Genomic DNA, 21,206 nt, shown 5'->3' with positions numbered 1-21,206 from the left:
GACGTTGGCTCATTGCAACATCTGCCTCCTGGGTTCAAGCAGTTCTCCTGCCTCAGCCTCCCCAGTAGCTGGCACTACAGGCGCCTGCCATCACGCCCAGCTGATTTTTGTATTTTTAGTAGAGAGGGGATTTCACTATGTTGGCCAGGTTGGTCTCAAACTCCTGACCTTAAGTGATCTCCCTGCCTTGGCCTCTCAAAGTGCTGGGATTACAGGCGTGAGCCACTGCGCCTGGCGTAGGCACAAAAGTTTTTAGTTTTAATGAAGTTCAATTTATTTATTTTGTTATTTATGCTTTTGGTGTCATATTAAAGAAATTGTTGCTTAATCCAAAGTCATGAAGATTTACACCTGTTTCCTTTTAAGAATTTTATAGTTTTGCCTCTTACATCTAGATCTTTGATTTATTTTGAATTGATATTTTTATATGGTATGAGGCAGGAGTCCAAATTCATTCTTTTGCATGTGGCTATCCACTTGTCCCAGCATCATTTGTTGAAAAGACTGTACTTTCCCCATTGAAATGTATTTTTGAAGTAGAGACATTAGAACTTCCTAATGGAGTAGATAGGCAGTGTGAGGGAGGAAGAAGCATCAAGACTATTGAGATGAGCAGCTGGCTTAGTGGTGGCAGCACATATTATTAAAATAAGGGGGACTGTTGTTGTGACTTGGGATAGGAGGGAGTGAGGGACAATCAAGTGTTCCGATTTGAACTCGTTTTCTGTGACACTTTTCTGTATACTCTGTGTAGTGAACATATTGCATGGGTGGGAAGGAAGACTGAGCCAGCGTGCAAGCCTTCTGTGAGGGAGGGGAATGGCCAGAAGGTTGGCGGATAACAGAAACACAAAAGGAGGGGGAGAGGATGGTGTCATGGGATGGCCTAGGTCTCAAGAGAACAATGATATTTTCACGAAAGAGAAAGTGCTAGATTGGAAGTGTTAGCAGGGACTAGGATACCTACTCTTGTATGCCTTGAGGGTGCAGGGGTTATTTAAAAAAAAAAAAAAAAGCAGTCCTCTTGTAACAGGACAGCAGAGGAGGCAGTATCCTCAACAGCAGGTTCAGTGAAGTCCAAGAGGTAGAGGAAATCATTTTAAAAAGCAGCTGAGGATTTATGGGTGTTTGCTGATTAGCGCAGGAGCTCTTGAGGGCAGAGTGGAAGACGCAGGCGGGAGGAGTGGTAGGTGTGTGGGAGGGAGTGGAGATATATCCAGCAGTGTGGGGTTGGTGGTTAGGGCAATAATGGAGGACCAAAGGGCCCTTGAACCTGTGTGGTACTGAAGGAAACAGATGTACTGCGTGGTGGAACTAGCCCCCATAGTCTCTGAGAAGGCAAGCACTTGTTTCAGTGCTGCGGGTCTAAATCCTTCCTGGGAGAGTATGGCAGCTTCCCAGGCAGCTCATCTCATTGTCTCAAGGAAGGACATGGCAGTTGCTAGAGAGGCACCCAGTGCTAAGGTCCAAGGACGCACTGAGTTAGTAGCAAAGCCAGCCTCCTAACACCAAACATCAACTCTGCTCACCACTCTTATGTGTTCCTCTTAGTTGTAGTGCCCATTTACCTTCCTGCTGGCAGATCCCGATCCATTAGTTTATTATAAAATGAAAATTTAAGGAAAAAAAATCCTCGAAACTAGACAGTGTTTCCACTTTGGGACCATTCCACGGTCACAGCAGGTCTGTACAGCAAGGATGAAAAATGGCTGTGCTGCCCACAGGCCCGGAGAGCAGTAGGGTCTGTATAACTGGCAGCGTGCTTTGCTCTCATGTGTGTGTTCTGTCCACAGGGTCATGTAGGTACAACAGCAACGAAGAAGATCGATGTCTACCTCCCTCTGCACTCGAGCCAGGACAGACTGCTGCCAATGACCGTAGTGACAATGGCCAGCGCCAGAGTGCAGGACCTGATCGGGCTCATCTGCTGGCAGTATACAAGCGAAGGACGGGAGCCGAAGCTCAAGTAATCCATTCTCTTTTTGGCTGCTGTAGTTTCTGGTGGTCTCTTGGCCACCCAAGGTGTCTTCTAGGCTGGTTAGTCTTTCTAGGCATTGGCCTGGAACCACACCTCTGCACTGATCCAGCTCTGGGTGCTCACCAGGTCTCGCGCCTGTGCATCTCAGAGAATCAGCTTGCAAAATAGACTTAGAAGTTTGTGAATTACAGACATGAGAACATGGATTTTTAGTAATTTCCAAACCCTTTTATCCCTGCTAATAAAGCAACCTGGAAGGGAACGGGAGGGGATTGATGTTTGTTGAGCACCAACCATGCATTGGGCACTGGGCTGGGCACTTCATAGCTGGTATCTGGAATCTCATTTGATCCTCCCATCTCCCTGGGAGGCGAGGGTAATGATCCTCATTCTGCAGAGGTGGAAGCTCAGGTTCAGAGCTGTTACTGGCTGAAGGTTGCACAGTGAGAGATGGCAGAGTGAGGATTTGATTCCAGGTCTGTTTGATGCCAGGGTTTTTGCATTATTTCCTTCTGCCATCTATAGAACCTTTGGTCTGAATTTTAGTTTTCTTTATCAGTTAATGGCTCTAATTTTCTCTTAGTCACTAGGCTCTGTTCTTCATTAAATAATTATATTTAAAATGTAGTGCTTGAAAGTAGCCTCTCTATGCCTCTATATTATAATTTGAACTTTAAAGTGCTTTGCTGCATTGCCTCTCCCCTACTTGAATTTCTTATCTGACCGGCATTCTCTTCTAGTTTTACATGCTCTTTCCAGCAGTAGGGTTTAGAACACAGCAAAATGTAGTAGATGCCTTCATTTTAAAAATGGACTCTCAACTGGGTGCGGGGGCTCACACCTGTAATCCCAGCACTTTGGAAGGCCGAGGCGGGCGGATCACCTGAGGTCAGGAGTTTGAGACCAGCCTGGCCAACATGGTGAAACCCTTTCTCTACTGAAAATACAAAAATTAGCCGGGCATGTTGGCGGCCATCCGTAATCCCAGCTACTCAGGAGGCTGAGGCAGGAGAATCGCTGCAGAGGTTGCAGTGAACCGAGATTGCACCACTGCACTCCAGCCTAGTGACAGAGCGAGACGCCGTCTCAAAAGAAGGATTTTCATGGAGATGTTCTCTTCCCCTCTCACATTTTCAGAGTTAGCATGATCCAGTCAGCAGTTAGTTGTTTTTATTTTTCTTTAGGTATATTAAATTTCGTTAGGTAAATTTAATATGACACATAAAATCATTTTTTCAAATTATTATTGACATTGCCCTCCACTTTGCCTGAATAAGTTGTGGACACAAAGCTCTGGTGGCAGAGAAAGCCTTTCACCAAGATGCCACTTAGGCTTAGAAAATGGTTCAGTCAGCAGCACTCCTCAAGGGTGAGCTGTCAGGTCCTCCCTTTTCTGCATGAAGTGGGAACAAGGAAGCAGGAAAAGGTGTCACAGAACAAATGGCTTTATAGATGTTGTCTGAAGTAGTTCTTTTTTTTATCTGGAGACGGGGTCTTGCTCTGTCGCCCAGGCTGGAGTGCAGTGGCGCGATCTCGGCTCACTGCAGGCTCCGCCTCCCGGGTTCACACCATTCTCCTGCCTCAGCCTCTCGAGTAGCTGGGACTACAGGCGCCCACCACCACGCCCGGCTAATTTTTTGTATTTTTAGTAGAGACGGGGTTTCACCGTGTTAACCAGGATGGTCTCGATCTCCTGACCTCATGATCCGCCCGCCTCGGCCTCCCAAAGTGGTGGGATTACAGGCGTGAGCCAACTCACCCAGCCTTTGGTGTAATTCTTAAAACATTACTTAGGGCAGGCACTGAAATCAAGAGAGGAACTTGCCCAGGGTTACTAGTAAGTAACAGAGATAGGAATTGAACTATAATGTACATTTTATAGATGAGGAAACTAAACTTAGAGAGACTAAGTAGCTTTCTTATGTCACATAATAAGTGGTAGAATTAGTATTAAAACCCAACAATCTCTGACTCCAGAGCTCCATCTTTTCACTATTACATTATCCTCTCCACCATGGAACTCTGTTATAGGTGAAATGAAAATATTTATTGAGTTTGTACTTATTGCAGGCACTGTGCTAGATCTGGAAATACAGAAGTGAAAGGGGCAGTTCCTGCCATCAGGGACCTTTCTGTTTAAGGTAAATAGGTAATAACAATACAATACAATTACATGTAAAATCAGGTGCTTACAAGGAGATCTAACCCCACATTTGGGGGTGAAAATAGAGTCGTGAAAATCTCCCTTGATTAAACGACATCTAAACTGATACCTGAGGGAGCAGTAGGAAAAAGTCATGTAGAGAGGTTGAGAGGAGGGCATTCCGACAGAGGGAAAAGCATGGTTGTGATAGACCTTCAAGTTCATGCTTTAAATTCTATATTCTGCTCCAAATACATAATAATAGTAAATGAAATGCTATTAACATATTTGTACTTCAATAACAAGGTAAGCATCCTGGTGGACTAGAAATAGAACCAACTACAGAAACAGGCAGAGTGTGCTAGGAGTCCATTATTTTAGGGTATTACTGTCCTTAGAGCATGCTGTGGATGAGTTTACCAGTGTATGAAATACTGATTTTTCTCAGGCTTCAGGGCAGCTAGTCAGGGCATGGGTGATGATCAGAGCCCTTAGCCAATCATTCCTGGGTGAGGGAACAGTCTCATCCATCTAGCTGTGTAGTGTGCAAATATTGTTATTTTCTCCATATGTCATGGTGTCAAAAAGAGTGGGAAATACTACGTGAGGGTATGGGACCAAAGGAACTGCATTCCTGGACGGGGACCAGAGGAAATGACAGAAACTAGAAGCTGGGGTGAGACTGTCATACCTATGAAAAGAAGCTGAACAAGGCTGCTTGGGTCTGTGGCTCATTTAAAGTTGTGTTTCTGGGGTGCCAAGGAATAGAGAGAGCAGTGCAACCAGGACCTGACTGTGGCATGGCTGGATTTATGTTATCCCTAGTATTACAGGAACCCTGAGCTGTCAGTGTAAGACCTAGTTCTGGTCTGGAGGCCTCTGTTTGGATGAGGGTGGAGGATGGTGGCAATATCTGTAAACGCACTGACAGTGAGTGGAGGCAGAGAGCAAGCAAGGGTTCTCATTCAAGAAGAGCTCAGCAAATTAAAATTCCAAAGCACACGAGGATAGCTAGTACCAAGAAACACAGACAATAATCAGGAGATGAATTTGGGAACAGAATATAGTAAAGCAATCTGAAAATTAATTTCAAATAAATATGTTTAAGATCACCAAACAGATGAAGGAAGAAATAACATTCATGGTTAACTTCTAGGAAATTATGAAACAAAAGCAAGCAAATTTGAATTTAGAAAAGAACCAATTAAAAGTACGGTACTGGAAATATAAAATACAATTATTAAAGTAAAAAATACTTTGGGATAAACTCTAGACTGGTCATAGTTCAAGAGAGAATGAGTTGAAGGACAGTTGATACTGAGGAATTCAACCTAGGATATAGTACAAAGAGATAAAGAGGTACAAAGAATGAAAGATAAGAGACATGAAGGAAAGATTCAAAGGCTCCCACGTGTGAAGTGGAGAAGGAAGGGAATAGCAGAGAAGCAATATTTGAAGAGATAATGTCAAAGAATTTCTCAGAACTGAAGACAGATATGAGTGGGTTTGATGTTAAAAATACATGCAAATTAAATGGCGGAAGAAGAGACTTTTTTTTTTTTTTTTTTTAATAAATGGTCCTGGACCAAGTGAACTTCTATAAGCTGAAAAAATCAACCTAAATCATGTATCTTGTATTAATTAAAAATAAATCACAACTTAAATGTAAAATGTAAGAAAAAAAAAAACAGGAGAAAATCTTTGAGACCTAGAGCAAGTTAGACTTCATTAAAATTAAAAATATTTGCTCTGCAAAAGACCCTGTTAAGAGGATGAAAGGACAAGCTACACACTGGAAGGAAATATTTGTAAACCACATACCTGACTAAAGACATATACAGAATAGGTAAAGAACTGAGAACTCAACAGTAGAAAGTTTAGACGGTTGATCAGAAAATGGGCAAAGGCATAAACAGACATATCACTGAAGGGGATATGCATACAGGTGGCAGATGAGCACATGAAAAGATGCTCAGCAACATTAGCCATTAGGAAAATGCAAATTAAAACCACACGCTATTAGAACAGCTGAAATGAAAAATAGTGATGACACCAATTGCTGGCAAGGATGTAGAGAAACTGTATCATACATCATTTCTGTTGATAATGTAAAATGGTATAGTCATTCTGGAAAATACTTTGGCAGTTTCTTATAAAGCTAAACGTGAATTTACCATACAACCCAGCAACTGCCTCTTGGGCATTTATTCCAGAGCAGTGAAAACTTATATTCACATAAAAACCTGTATACAAATGTGTATATCAGCCTTATTTGTACTTAAAACTGGAAACAACCTAAATGTCCTTCAGCAGGTAAATGATTAAACGTTGTGGTACATCCATACCAAGTAATACTACTATCAAGAGAAAAGGAACAAACCGTTTTCGTACATGTAGTGACTTGGGTGGATTCACGTAGTGAAAAAAACCAATCTCTAAAAGTTTCATATCACCTGATTCCATTTATGTACCATCCTCAAAATGACAAAAGTATAGAGATGGAGAACAATTGACTGATTGCCAGAGGATAGGCACAGTGTTAGGGAGGCAGTCCAAATATAAATGGATGGTAAAAAAGAGCTTCTCTCTCATGATGGAACAGTTTTGTATCTTGTTCTAATAGCATGTGGTGATGTATCTTGTATCTTGTTCTAATAGCGTGTGGTGATGATTACACAAATATATACATGTAATCCAATGTGTACAACTACACAACACACACACAAGTACATGTAAAAACTGGTGGAAAGTGAGTAATGTCTATAGTCTTTTTTTTTTATACTTTAAGTTCTAAGGTACATGTGCACAACATGTAGGTTTGTTACATATGTATACATTTGCCATGTTGGTGTGCTGCACCCATTAATTCGTCATTTACAATAGGTATTTCACTTAATGCCATCCCTCCCCCTCCCCCCACCCCACAACAGGCCCCAGTGTGTGATGTTCCCCGCCCTGTGTCCAAGTGTTCTCATTGTTCAGTTCCCACCTATGAGTGAGAACATGCGGTGTTTGGTTTTCTGTCCTTGCGACAGTTTGCTCACAATGATAGTTTCCAGCTTCATCCATGTCCCTACAAAGGACATGAACTCATCCTTTTTTATGGCTGCATAGTATTCCATGGTGTGTATGTGCCACATTTTCTTAATCCAGTCTATCATTGGTGGACATTTGGGTTGATTCCAAGTCTTTGCTATTGTGAATAGTGCCGCAGTAAACACATGTGTGCATGTGTCTTTATAGTAGCATGATTTATGATCCTTTGGGTATATACCCAGTAATGGGATCGCTGGGTCAAATGGTATTTCTAGTTCTAGATCCCCGAGAAATCACCACACTGTCTTCCACAATGGTTGAACTAGTTTACGCTCCCACCAACAGTGTAGAAGTGTTCCTGTTTCTCCATATCCTCTCCAGCACCTGTTGTTTCATGAATAATGTCTATAGTCTTAACAGTATTGCACCAATGTCAATTTCCCTGGTGTTGATATTGGACTACAATTATATGATATTTTTAAATAGTTGTTCCATATTTCGAATTACACAATTACATTGAATCTAAACCATGGTCTTTTGAAATTTTTTACAATTCTTAGTGACATTGGATTTCTCAGGTTTGTTTGGTGTAATACAGTCTGTAAAGTGAATCCCTGGGATCTCCTCCTGTCGTGCAGTGTAATGTGAGGTATTTTCTTTCTAGCCTGTTTGTACTTAGTGTTGGAATAGATCCTTATTTGATCTTTTCCAGTGGATTGGCCCTGTGAAAGAGCTTTTCATTCACAGAGGGGGTATTGCTGGATGCACGTGAAGAGTGGCCCACCAATTTCAGCCTGGTTGTCAAGAAAACCATTTAAGAATATTGTTCTTGGGCCGGGCACAGTTGCTCACGCCTGTAATCCCAGCACTTTGGGAGGCTGAGGTGGGTGGATCACCTGAGGTCAGAAGTTCAAGACCAGCCTGGTCAACATGGTGAAACCCTGTCTCTCCAAAATATACAAAAATTTAGCCGGGGGTGGCAGCAGGCACCTGTAATCCCAGCTACTCGGGAGACTGAGGCAGGCGAATCACTTGAACCTGGGAGGCGGAGGTTGCAGTGAGCCGAGATCACGCCATTGCACTCCAGCCTGGGCAACAAGAGCAAAACTTTGTCTCAAAAAAAAAAAAAAAATATTGTTCTCCTGTTTCTGTGCCTTGTAAACTGTCTATAGTACTAGACTTTGGCCCCAGTGAAGGAATGGAGAATTTGGCAGGAATTCTTGGCCTCCTTTACACTTACGTCTGTTAACTCTTGAGCAAGACTGGAATATGGTACTTAGGCTTATTTCCTGCTTATTTTGATGCACTGATTTGGGGGGAAACATTTGGGAGAAACTAGCTGAAATAATTTCAATCTCTAAATGGTCAAATTTTAAAATTTAGACTTTGTTATTCTTTATTGAATTTCAATCAGAAAATGTGGACTATAAAATTTTTGCCTAAGAGATTTATGTATATTTGGATGCTTACTATACTATAATTTTTTGGTCAATATTCCATGGGTTCTGGAAATAATTATTCTCTATAGGTTATGGACCTCAATATATACTTATTAAGTCAATGTCCTTAATTACTTATTTCTATTACCTTAGGGTTTTTGACTATTTGGTCTATGGATGATTAAGAGAAATGCATTAAAGTTTCCATTTTCTTGTGTGTTTCTGTTAACTTTTCCTAATATTTCAACAGCATGCACTTTATATCTTTCAGTTCACATAAAGATTCATGTGTTTTGTATCTTTGTTATCAGTTCTACTTCAGTATAAGCCGGTCTTATTTGTTCTGTTTATGATTGTGTCTTGCCTGTTTCTTTGCTTCATCAGCAATCTGAGCTTTTTTTTTTTCCCTGCTCTTCTTTGCTCTTTCTTCAGTCTTTTACTTTTGCCTTCTGTTTTAGATATGTTAATAATTTTGCGAGGTTTTTCTTTTTTTGACTCATGTAAGTGATTTTCACCTCATAAAAACTTTTTTTAATGCTTTGTTTTTTTAAAAAAAATTTTTTAATAGACTTTTTTTAGAGCAGTTTTAGGTTTACAGAAAATTTGCACAGAAAATACAGTGGGTTCCCATACATATCCTTCCAATCCCTCATTTTACTCCTGTTACTAATATCTTGCATTAGTGTGGTACATTTGTTAAAGTTGATGAACCAATATTATTAACAAAAGTCAGTAGTTATACATTAGGGTTCACTCTTGGTGCAGCTCTAATGGTTGTATCATACAGAATGGCTTCACTGCCCTAAAAATGTCCTGTGTTCCATCTCTTCAACCCTACCCACCACCGCTGGCAACCACTGGCCTTTTTTCTGTCTCTATAGTATTGTGTTTTACAGAACGCCATCTAGTTGGAATCATACCATATGTAGCCTTTTCAGACTAGCTTTTTTCACTTAGCAATATGCATTTAAGCTTCCTTTTTGTGATGCACTTATTTCTCACTGTTGTTAAGTAATGGACTGCATGGATTTACCACAGTTCATTTATTCATTCATCTATTGAAAGATATCTTGGTTGCTTCTAATTTTGGGGAATTATGAATAAAGACACTAAGTATTCATGTGCAGATTTTTATGTGGATATAAGTTTTCAGCTCATTTGGGCAAATACATAGGAGTGTGATTGTCAAATTGTATGGTAAGCCTATGATATAAGACACTGCCAAACTGTCTTCCAAAGTGGTCATACCATTTGGCATTCCCACCAGTGAGGAATGAGAGTTGTTGCTCCAAATCCTCACCAGCATTTGGTTTTTATCAGTATTTTCAATTTTAGCTGTTTTAATAGGTGTGTAGTGGTATGTTGTTGTTTTAATTTGTAATTCCCTAATTACATCATGTTGAGCATCTTCATATGCTTATTTGTTACCTGTTTGTCTTCTTTGGTGAGCTGTTGAGATCTCTTGCCCATTTTTAATGGCCACCATATTAGACAGTCCAGTATATAGCAATACATGGTATAGTCATGCATTGGAGATAACTCTGGATTAGCATCATTTTGATATGACCTCAGCTATCTAGACTGCTTAGGGAAAGTTGGTGGGTTTTGTAGCTATTTGAGGGCTTATCTCATTAAGCATCACATTTTATTCATTTATTTTAAGACTCTTGCTTATGTTGAAGTGTGGTTGTGCAATTATAGTTCACTGCAGCCTTGAACTCTTGGGCTCAAGTAATCCTCCCACCTTTGCCTCCCAAGTAGCTTGAACTATAGGTGCGTATCACCACACTTGGCTAATTTTTAAAATTTTTTGTAGTGGCACAAATTTTTTGCAAGAGCTTTGCTGCCTGGGGTGGTCTTGAATTCCTGGCTTGAAGCGGTCATCCTGCCTCAGCCTCCCAAAGTACTAGAATCATAGGCATGAGCCACCATGCCTGGCCAAACTTCATTTGAGTTATTCTTCATAGGAGCTCTCTAAATTGTGTTAACATCTTTCTGTACCTTCTTAATCAGAATATAACATAGTGGCTGAAAGTGTGAGATTCACAGCCACAGGCTGGGTTTTAATTCTGGTGTTAACGCTTACTAGCAGGATGATTTTAAATGAATTACTTAAGCCCCATGTAGTATGATTTTCTCATGTATAAAATGAGGGTGGAAACTATCTAACAGGGTAGTAATGAAAATAAAATGAGAAAATACATAGCAAGTGCTCAATAAATTTTCATTTCTGCTCCTGCTAACTACTGTAACTACAGCCAGCTACTACCACAACCAATATTAGTAAGTAGTTCAGCAGTAGTAGTGTAATTTAGTCCTTTTTTGATGACTCAAGTAATTTTACTATGCTATGATATTCTGATGCCCTGTGGACTTAGGACATTATTCAGCAGTGTTTGACCTGACATTATATATTTCCAGACAACTTTGTTATTTGAACTCTTCAGTATGTTCTTGATAGTCCCCTTTTTTACCATCTGCATGCCCACCTGTGTCTTCTCCCATTTCTGGGTTGCTGCTTCTGCTTTATATTTCTTAGAGTCATCATGAGAACTACTTACCTAAACAGTACAGCTGAAGTGACCCTTCCTATTCTGACTCCCAGCTGTGCTCCCATATATCCTAAGGCATCACATTCTTTTACTGGCAGCTTTTTAACATCAATACCGTAAGTGCTTTTGCTATTTCTGTAGTCAGAAATACTTTTCTCATTCTTCTCCTCTTGGCATTCTGCTTAATCTCAGAAGCTTAAGTCCTTCATTCCTTCATTTAATAAATGTTTTTGGAGTTTCAGACCCTAAGTATTCTGGATAAAATGGAGAACAAGAGAAATGTGATCACTGCACTAAAAAATGTACAGTTTGTTGGGGAAGAAGAAATTATCAAGGGTAAAAGCACTTTGTAACTGGCTCATTTCACTTATCATTTCTGTTAATTCATGCATTCAACAAATATTTATTGAGTGTTTCCTATATACCAGGCATTTTGCTGGGTATACAGTGGTGAGTAGGGCCAGGCATGGTCTTGCTTTCATGAATTCCACAGTCTATTGAAGGAAGTGGGCAAATAACTAAAATAATTAATTCCAATAGTTAAACTAAATAATGTTTCCTTTAAAACTGAATTAAGTGCTCTGAAGGAAAGGAACACTGTTTATGAGAGCTTTGCCTGGAAGTCAGGGAGAAATTCCCCAAGAAAGTGATACAGGAGGCATTGGGGCAGGGGAGGGTCCCAGCAGATGGAGCAGTGTGGCAGCCACCTTATTGCTGGAGGAAGCATGTTGTGGTCAGGGAACAAAAGAAGGTCAGTGTGGCTGAAGCACAAAGAATGGGGAGAACAGAGTGGGATTGTTACAGGACAGGAGTCTTGATCCAGACCCCAAGAGGGGTTTTGGATCTCATGCAAGAAAGAATTCAGGGCGATCCCACAGTGCAAAATGAAAGCAAGTTTATTAAGAAAGTAAAGAAATAAAAGAATGGCTATTCCATAGCCAACCCCTTGGGGCTGCTGGTTGCCCATTTTTATGGTTATTTCTTGCTGATATGCTAAACAAGGGGTGGATTATTAATGCCTCCCCTTTTTAGACCATATAGAGTTACTTTCTGATGTTGCCATGGCATTTGTAAACTGTCATGGCGCTGGTGGGAGTGTAGCAGTGAGGATGACCAGAGATCACTCTTGTTGCCATTTTGGTTTGGGTGGGTTTTGGCTGGCTCCTTTACTGCAACCTGTTTTGTCAGCAAGGTCATTATGACCTTTATTTTGTGCTGACCTCCTATCTCATCCTGTGACTTAGAATGCCTTAACTGTCTGAGAATGCAGCCTGGTAGGTTTCAGCCTCATTTTACCCAGCTCCTATTTAAGATGGAGTTGCTCTGGTTCACACACCTCTGATGTTTCCCCCCACCCTTTTATACGAGAACTCTTAATCCTAAGGGTTGCAGAGGGACGAAGATCCATCTTCTGTAACTTCTTCAGGCTGAATAGCAATTATGATATTCCTGCCTAACTATGAGGGTTTCTTGCATTCAGAGTAGACAGGAGCTCAGTCAGAAAGCATCAGTATGGTAAGGTCCATTCATAACTCTTGAGTTTTGAGAAAAGGCGATATCTGGAAGATTAATAAGTGTTTAATTTAAGAAAACATTCAGTAAGCTTGTCCTGTATTCCTATACAAAGAGTGTAACAGCAGTATATTCCACAAGAGTAAAGCAAAATAAGTAAAGTTATTCCAAGTAAACTAAATTAGAAGGCTTTACATGAACTGGGCAACTGTTGGAACTAAGCCGATATGGGATTGTTAGCTGATTGTAATGTGCCCAGAATTAGAATACTGATCCAGATTTTTACATTACCCATCCCTCTTGTTTCTTCTGAGCAGAAGTCAGAGATCATCATTGGTTCACAGGAATAAGCAGGATTAGCCTAAATTGCAGAAACAAACTTAAAAACAACTAATGAGACTAGAATTTAATAGCAAGTGTACCATAGTTCTTGAAACATAATATTTCATTCTCCAGTTTTTCATTTTTACTAAAGACAAGTCATGGTAAGACTGATTTGCTTTATTATACTTGGCCCAATTATTTGTATAAAGTGCAGCAAGAATAATTATTTTTCACACAGGCTCTTTTAAAATTGGCTTTGATGGAACTCTGTTCCATAGAAGGAATCTTAGTTAAGATTTCTTAAAACCAAGCTCAGCCATGGTTTTGTACCCTCAAATACCTATAGCTGAGTAAATTCCTCTCCTCTTGAGGTCCCAAGATAACTTGGGGCTTCTGGACCTGTTAGAAAGTGACATTCTTTACTTATCACAGAAACCTTATACACACCATTCCAGTTAAAGCCTTGGTAAAATAACTAGTTTCTTCAATTGTGTTCTGTTATAAAAGAAAACAGATTCTTATTGCACTTATGCAAATAACTATATTGCCATAAATTAAGAATGCTCACAAATAGTTTCCAAATTCTGGAGAAATCAGGTAGAGAGAAGCAAATATGCTCCAAATTTTATTTACAGGAGTATACTTTACTTAATTGCTAAAAGCTGTAAATAGCTCAAATGAAAAGTTTCCTTGACTCTGAAAAACAAAGGATCAGCAGCATATTTTATTTATTTATTTATTTATTTTGAGATAGAGTCTCACTCCCGTCAAGCAGGCTGGAGTGCAGTGGCATGATCTTGGCTCACTGTAATCTCCGCCTCCCAGGTTCAAGTGATTCTCCTTCCTCAGCCTCCCGAATAGCTGGGATTACAGGCATGCACCACCACACCCGGCTAATTTTTGTATTTTTTAGTAAAGATGGGGTTTCACCATTGTGTTGGCCAGGCTCATCTCGAACTCCTGATCTTAGGTGATCCACCCGCCTTGGCCTCCCAAAGTGCTAGGATTACAGGCATGAGCCACTGCACCTGGCCAAGTCAGCAGCATTTAAGCAAAGTTAAAAAGATTATGTTAGTTTTCTATTGGTCCAGTTAATTCATTAACTTCTGTTCTATTTGATATTCATGAACATTCCAGCTCTTCATAACAGTTTTAAAAGTTGTTTCCTCTATTCTAATCTTAACAATTTCCGAAGTTATTAGAAACCTGCATTTAAGAACACCTGCTAGAGTTCTATAGTTAATTATAAACCATGTTCTAAAGAGGATTAAAACAAGACAACAATGGTCTATAGATGATAAAAAGTTTTAGGACAGCCACTATTAAAGCCACAATTGAGAAGGAAATTTGGTTACTTCTGTGGCACACAAAATTTTACGTAACAATTATAATGATTAATTACATATACTAAGTTATATTAGAATTATAGGAGTTTCCCATAATTTGGAACATATACCAATAACACATTTATGCACATATGGTCCAAAGAAAGCAAAACACCATTTTACATTTGATAATGTATGATTTTTATACCAAATAAGCCAGATTTCACCTTTATATTAATGTACTATTAATGTTAAATGCAATTTTTAATAAAATCTTTTAGACATATTTACTGAATTTTGATGTTTAACCATAAGTTAAGATTCTTATAAACCTTTATAACCCTTTACTTTGTGTGTGTGTGTGTGTGTGTGTGTGTGTGTGTGTGTGTGTGTGTGTGGTGTGTGTGTGTGTGTGTGTGTGTGTGTGTGTGTGTGTGTGTGTGTGAGAAAGGGCAGATGAGTGCTCTAAGAAAAACCTGTTGTGCTTTTATTCTAAAATTTAATTCGTGGAAAAACTGAATAGTACCCCTTTAACTTTAGCCAATATGTTCACACACATAATCTCTTACAATTACTTTTTATAAACCTTTCACAACTTGTTTAAACCTTTAGTTTTTTTTTCTTACTTAAAACAATCCTTTGATACTTTAGGCAGAAAAAAAATTCACATTCCCATGATTTCTTATAATCTTTCACCAAAAACAAATTTTACTTTCTTTATACATTGCATGTAAAATTGTTTCAGTAGTTTCAGTTGCATGTTATAATGTTAACTCTTAGCAACTTTTATTTTTGGTGAAAACTTTGGTAAGTTTGAGATTTTAATTCTACACTAGGTGTGGAGCCTGCCTAGGACACGCCAGGTGGAAGTGCAAATAAGGTCTGACTCCAGCATAGCTAGGGACGTAGCTAACTCCACATGTCTCCAGGCCTTATCTAGCTGTAAAGCAGGCAAGTTGTACATTAAGAACCATAGTAGCATTTTTGAAGCATTTAGCAGACCTAACAACCTTTGAATTGTGCAACATTTCTTGCATAAATTCCCTTTCACAAATTTTTTCATGATTTACCCATACCATTTGAGACTCGGACTTTCAAACTTGCCCTAAACCTCCCTCCTTTTAAACAACCAGTTATTTTACTTTAGGACAAGAATTTACCATACAAGATCCTTTCTTATATAAAATGTCTTTCTTTGTAATCTTCTTTGTATAGCTAGGGGGCATGGCTAATTCCACATGTCCCCAGGCCTTATCTAGAATTTAACGGCTTTAAGGTAGGTAAATTAAACAATTTTTAAAAGTTAAAGAAGTAGTTCATGACCTTAAAGCATTTAGCCAACTTAATATCTGACCTGCATAATTTAGACTAAACATTTTTATTTTATCAGTCATTTTTAAAGCTGTTTTCATTTTCCAAAGATTACTAGAGTTACATGAACTAAAAGGCATTACAGTTTTTATTTTACTTTTAAAATATTTGATTTAAGTGCTTATTTTTGTTTAAGCCAATTAGAGCTCTTTTATATAAACATTACACACAACACATATGTAGCTACACAGAAAGACAGAAGATTACTACAGTAGTTGTAAGATTTTTCATTTGCCAGTTTTTAAGTTTCTTGATTGGATTACTGGCTTTAGGGTGGAGCCCTTGGAAGAACAGGGCTAGGAAAGGGGTCTCTGGTGCCTCCGGTTTTTCCCAAGGAGGCTGTTAGAGCTTGAATATCCACTTTTAATTAAACTGATTTTAACCGTAGCACCCTCTAATAACGTCCTTTTAGAATTTCTTATGCCAAGCAGCTGATATTTCTGGCTTTTGAATTTTACCAAAGGTATTCAGAGAAAGGAAAATTTAAGATAGTCCACGGAGGAGAAGAGAATAGACAAGGTCATGCAGATATTAAAGCAGAAACGACTTACTTCCTAGGTGGGGAATTGAACCCGGACCGCCACTGTGAAAGTGCAAAAAAACCTTAGCTACTGAGCGATAGCATGGGGCAGTCTCCATTTCCTTTCCCAGAAGGAGTCTAGAGTAGTTCATTTTGAGCTTGCAAAGGCTTTTAACTATTTAATAGGATTTTTAGAGCTAACTATGACATGAACCCTAAAATTCCTGTTCCCTGGAAGGCAGAGACCAGGAGAAAGTACTGCCACATGGTTAAAAGGTCAAGCTCCCAAGGGCATAAAACAAGGTGGAGACGTCATCCAGTTTTTTTGTTTTAGGGACCTGTATTCAAGTTTGTTACTGACCAACTTGCTGGCTTGTCTGGAAAAGTGGGCTTACAGGTGTTCTAAGCCCATGTTTTACCCTGAAGTACCCCTCGACACAGAACGACTAATTCATAGCACAAAATACACTAGCTTAAGACTAGCCTTAGAATTCTTTTTCACATTAATCAAAGCTTTACGGAGGAGATAAACACTGATTTTTTTTTTTTTTTTTTTAAACCATTCATTCACCTGTTTGCACAGAGAAGAAGCCAGAAATCTGACTGGAAAGAAATTTTTACCCTTTTGTCAGCATGCCAGGCTTCTGGATTCCCTTGCCCTGAGTGGCCCCAGTGATCCAGCTTGCAGCACCATCGCCCTGGGGGCCAAGCTGCATCATAAAGGAAAATTTTTTTTTTTCATTCTAGCCAGAGCAAAATACACGTGATAAAACATAGACATTAGCTACTCTGCTTAGCACCCAATATCAAACTGGCAAGGCTTAAATTTGCCCTCAGATGGGCATCATCTTTAATCCAACCTCTGACTTAGAGTTTCAACATGTGGTGGCTGGACAGGGTGGTTGCCCTGAGTAACAGAAAAGAAAGGAAAGGAAAAGTACAGAAGGAAAGTATTGCTTGTGACAGGGTGGGGAAGGTGAAGAGCTTAGGAAGGCCAGGTAAAAGACCCACTCATTGCAGCCGACAATGAAAAGTTCAGGCGGCTGCTTGTTGGTTGCAAACGGACCTTTTCCAGCAGTCCCATCAGCTCTCAAGTTTCCCCTTTTAGGGAGGAAAAAGCTCCTCATATCCCATGATCCTGTACATGCCTAACCCTGTCATCCACAGTCATCAGCAAAGAGTGCAAGGCAGATTAATCCAAAGAGAATAGCAGTTAACATCCCATAGTGCCAAACCTGTTCTTATCCAAGGACTTTACCGAGAGGGGCCTTTAACCCCCTAAATCTTAGAAGGGACTTTAACCCTCCTAAGTTGGGCCTCTAACCCAAGGTCAGTCAGGCGTCCTTGCCTTTTATTAAGAGGGGACTCTAACCCACTCTGTCTTAGGAGAGACTCTAACTCCCCTAAGTTGGGCCTCTACCCCAGTCTCATTCTTTACCAATCTCATTCTTTACCCGGGTTCCCCATCACTTACCCAAAGTTGTCCAATCAGTGCTCCAGTCTATTTCCTTTGCGTCAGAGGGTCTCCTCAGTATTGTCCCTTTTGTGGTGCGTGAGAAAGATGTTACCAGACCCCACCACTTACCCAAAGTTAGCTTTTGTTGGGTCAGGGGGTTCTGCAGTATAGTCGCTTCTGTCGTTGCCAGAAAGATGTTACAGGATCCCAACATTTACCCAAAGGTAGCCATTGGGTCAAGATTTTCTCACTATAGTCCCTTCATGATCACCAGGAAGATGTTACAAGACAGGGGTCCTGATCCAGACTCCAAGAGAGGGTTCTTGGATCTCACACAAGAAAGAATTCAGGGCAAGTCCACAGTGCAAAGTGAAAGCAAGTTTATTAAGAAAAAAAAGGAATAGAAGAATGGCTACTCCATAGACAGAGTAGCCCCGAGGGCTGCTGTTTGCCTATTTTTATAGTTATTTCTTGCTGATATGCTAAACAACAGTGGATTATTCATGCCTCCCCTTTTTAGACCATATAGGGTAACTTTCTGATCTTGCCATGGCATTTGTAAACTGTCATGGCGCTGTTGGGAGTGTAGCAGTGAGGATGACCAGAGGGTCACTCTTGTAGCCATTTTGGTTTCAGTGGTTATCTGGCTCCATTACTGCAACCTTTTATCAGCAGTGTCTTTATGACCTGTATTTTGTGCTGACCTCCTGTCTCATCCGAATGCCTTAACCATCTGGGAATGCAGCCCAGTAGGTTTCAGCCTCATTTTACCCAGCTCTATTGAAGATGGAGTTGCTGTGACTCACACGCCTCTGACAGAATGAGACCGAGAGGTAGGCAGGGGTCACAGTGGGGATTGAGAGAAGTGGACAGATTCTGGGAGTATTTGAGAAATGAAATTCACAAGGACTTGGGCTGAACTCAATATGGCGAGTGTGGCAGAGGAGAGGCTTCATACTCACACACCGTGATGCACTGTGGTGCTCTTCACTGAAATAGCTAGCATGGGAACAGCAGGTTTTGTTGGGGCTTGCTGTGTGACTAGGAGGGATAGGAGCAGCATGAGTTTGGTTTTCTGTCTGTTAGTTTGAGGTGGCTTTGCTAGATCTAAACAAAGTGTTCAAGTAGTCACTTGTATTTTCTTGTCTGGAGTTTAGAGGGGAGAGATATGAGCTGGAAATATGAATTTAGGAGTCATCTACGTAAATGTTAATTAAAACTTCTAGCATGGATGAATGAAAAGAGAGGCCTAAGACTGGGTGGACATTGAAGAACTGTGCGGATGGCAAGGTTGAAATGGGATATCCTACAGAAATAGGTTTCTCAGTGTGAGTGGAGTTCAGTTTTGGGTGTAATGAAGGCAGAGATTACTTGAGAGACATCCAAATGAATGAAGAAGTCTTTTTTCTTTTTCTTTCTCTTTTTCAAGACAGTGTCTCACTCTGTTGCCACGCTGCTGCAGGGGTGCAGTCGCAGCTCACGGCAGCCTCATCCTCCCAGGCTCAAGCTATCTTCGCACCTCACCTCCTAAGTAGCTGGGACTACAAGCATGTGACACCACACCCAGCTAATTTTTGTATTTTTTATAGAGATAGGGTTTCACCATGTTGCCCAGGCTAGTCTCAAACCCCTGGGCTCAAGCAATCTGCCTGCCTTGACCTCCCAAAGTGCTAGGATTATAGATGTGAGTCACCACACCCAGCAAGAAGTCTTATAAGTTGTAGTAGGATAGTTTTGAGTCTGGACTGTGTCTATTTTATGGGCTTGTATTCCTCAGTCCATACACAATGCTTAACACATAGCAAATACTCAATGAATAATTTGTGGAATGGGTGAGAGAACATAGGAACATTTAAACATCTGGACTGAAATTCTCTACCCTTGCCCTGCCAAGGAGGCCCTTCTTCAGGTATCTGCTAAAATAAGCTTCTGACTGTATATAGAATTTTATTCAGTAAAAATCACCAAGTTAGATTTCTCAACCTGCTGATGTATTTTATTTAAGTGACAGATGTGGAATTATTGCATACATTTTGTTTGGTGACCTAGACAGAAAGAAAACCCATTATCAACATTTCCCAATTGCTAGTCACCACACTACTAGTTAATGGGTTGGTAGATACACACTAGAGGGCCTACTGTGTGTTACACCACATGCTAAGCACTTCAAGCGTATTATTTTATTCCTTACAACATCTCTGTAAGTTATAGATAATAACCTTTTTTTTTTTTTTTTTGCAGGAGAGAAACTGAGGATCAGGAAGTTATCTAACTTCCTGAGGTTTTTTTGGACCTCACTTTCCTGAGGGGTTTTGGAGAAAAGGAAATCTTGATCACCTTAAAAGCCTTTTCTCTGATTTCAGAGAGATCAGCTTCTGAGCTGCAATCCTCATGACCCTTGCTAATGCCCAGTACACTATTAATGTTGATTTTCTCATCAAAACAAACACCAAAGCCCAAGTAATGAGAGTTCTGGACGTTTAAAAATCATGTGCTCTTTTATTTTTCATGTAAAAAAAAAAAAAACTAAGCATTCATCTATCTGGTCATCATACTTAAGTGTGTTTTACATTTTCCGAGGATGAGTGAATTTTTATGAGTATGTAAATTGAACATGCCAGATCACATTTGGGAGAAATCTGGGATGCTTCCTGGAATGCTCCTGAATTTTCACATATGGATTAAATGCTATCTATATATGGGCTACAGGCTTCTGTCACTTTGTGAAAGCTATACTGGCCTTTGAACATAAAATGAATATTGGCTGAACAATTCAATGAAATAAATTTTTTAATGGAAAATTTTAACCTCATTTGATGGAACATGAGTAAGTGAAAGTTGTACTCATTAAAGATTTGGAGATATGATTTATGTATCATATATATTCTGCCCTGTACACCCCCACACCCACCTCTCTTTTGGCAGCAGGCTCTATTTTGCATCCACTCATTGTTCAAACTTCCAATTCTCTTGGAGACTTCCTGGTCCCATGAAAGGTACTGCTCGTTTTATGCCAACCCAACTCTAAAATTAAGTCTCTTCCTGTGGATACAGTTATCCTGTACTTGTTCATTGTTCTTTTGATCATTCCTCTTTCTCTGGTGGTGACTCAGAAACAAGACTTTTAGGTCTCTCTGCCTCGTGCTATCTACCATGCTACTGTGAGATAGTTAATCCAGCTTCTGCATAATCAGAAGCTTAAGAGCGGTGGAAGAAATCTTAGCAAAATGAGAATCTTTCTTCATGCAGGCACTGTGCAATAAATTCAATCATTCAATCCTTACAAGACCCTTATGCGGTAGATATGATTACTTCCTTCATAATTCCAGAACTTGGTAGAGAAAATGACCACTTAGGAACAAGGGGACGTGAGTGAGGCTCACAATGCTCAGGGTCTCCAGGACAAGTGATTCTCTGTGTGGCGGGCTAAGAGATTTCCCTGCATTCTTCATACTGCTTCACATTTCTAAATTGTGCACAATAAAAATGTACTACCTTTATCAAAAATAAATCTTTTATAAAGAAAGGAAAATAAAAGTTATGTGTACTC

At 40.0% G+C, this 21,206-nt stretch overlaps 1 protein-coding gene across 4 annotated transcripts in view; it reads left to right on the top strand.

Annotated features, from left to right (window-relative positions):
• Window positions 1-21,206, top strand: part of MAPKAP1 (MAPK associated protein 1) — a 265,429-nt gene that overhangs the window by 119,630 nt on the left and 124,593 nt on the right. For all 4 annotated transcript variants that reach the window (XM_058445074.1, XM_032165139.2, XM_032165137.2 and 1 more), the window contains one exon: window positions 1,794-1,966. In XM_058445074.1, the coding sequence (XP_058301057.1) occupies window positions 1,872-1,966 (95 nt within the window). In that variant the 5' untranslated portion in view covers window positions 1,794-1,871. The remainder of the gene's footprint in view (window positions 1-1,793; window positions 1,967-21,206) is intronic.

This window comes from Hylobates moloch, unplaced genomic scaffold (genome assembly GCF_009828535.3).
Source record: "Hylobates moloch isolate HMO894 unplaced genomic scaffold, HMol_V3 SCAFFOLD_10, whole genome shotgun sequence".
NCBI classification, from domain to species: Eukaryota; Metazoa; Chordata; class Mammalia; order Primates; family Hylobatidae; genus Hylobates; species Hylobates moloch.
This window is presented reverse-complemented; position numbering and strand designations above follow the sequence as displayed.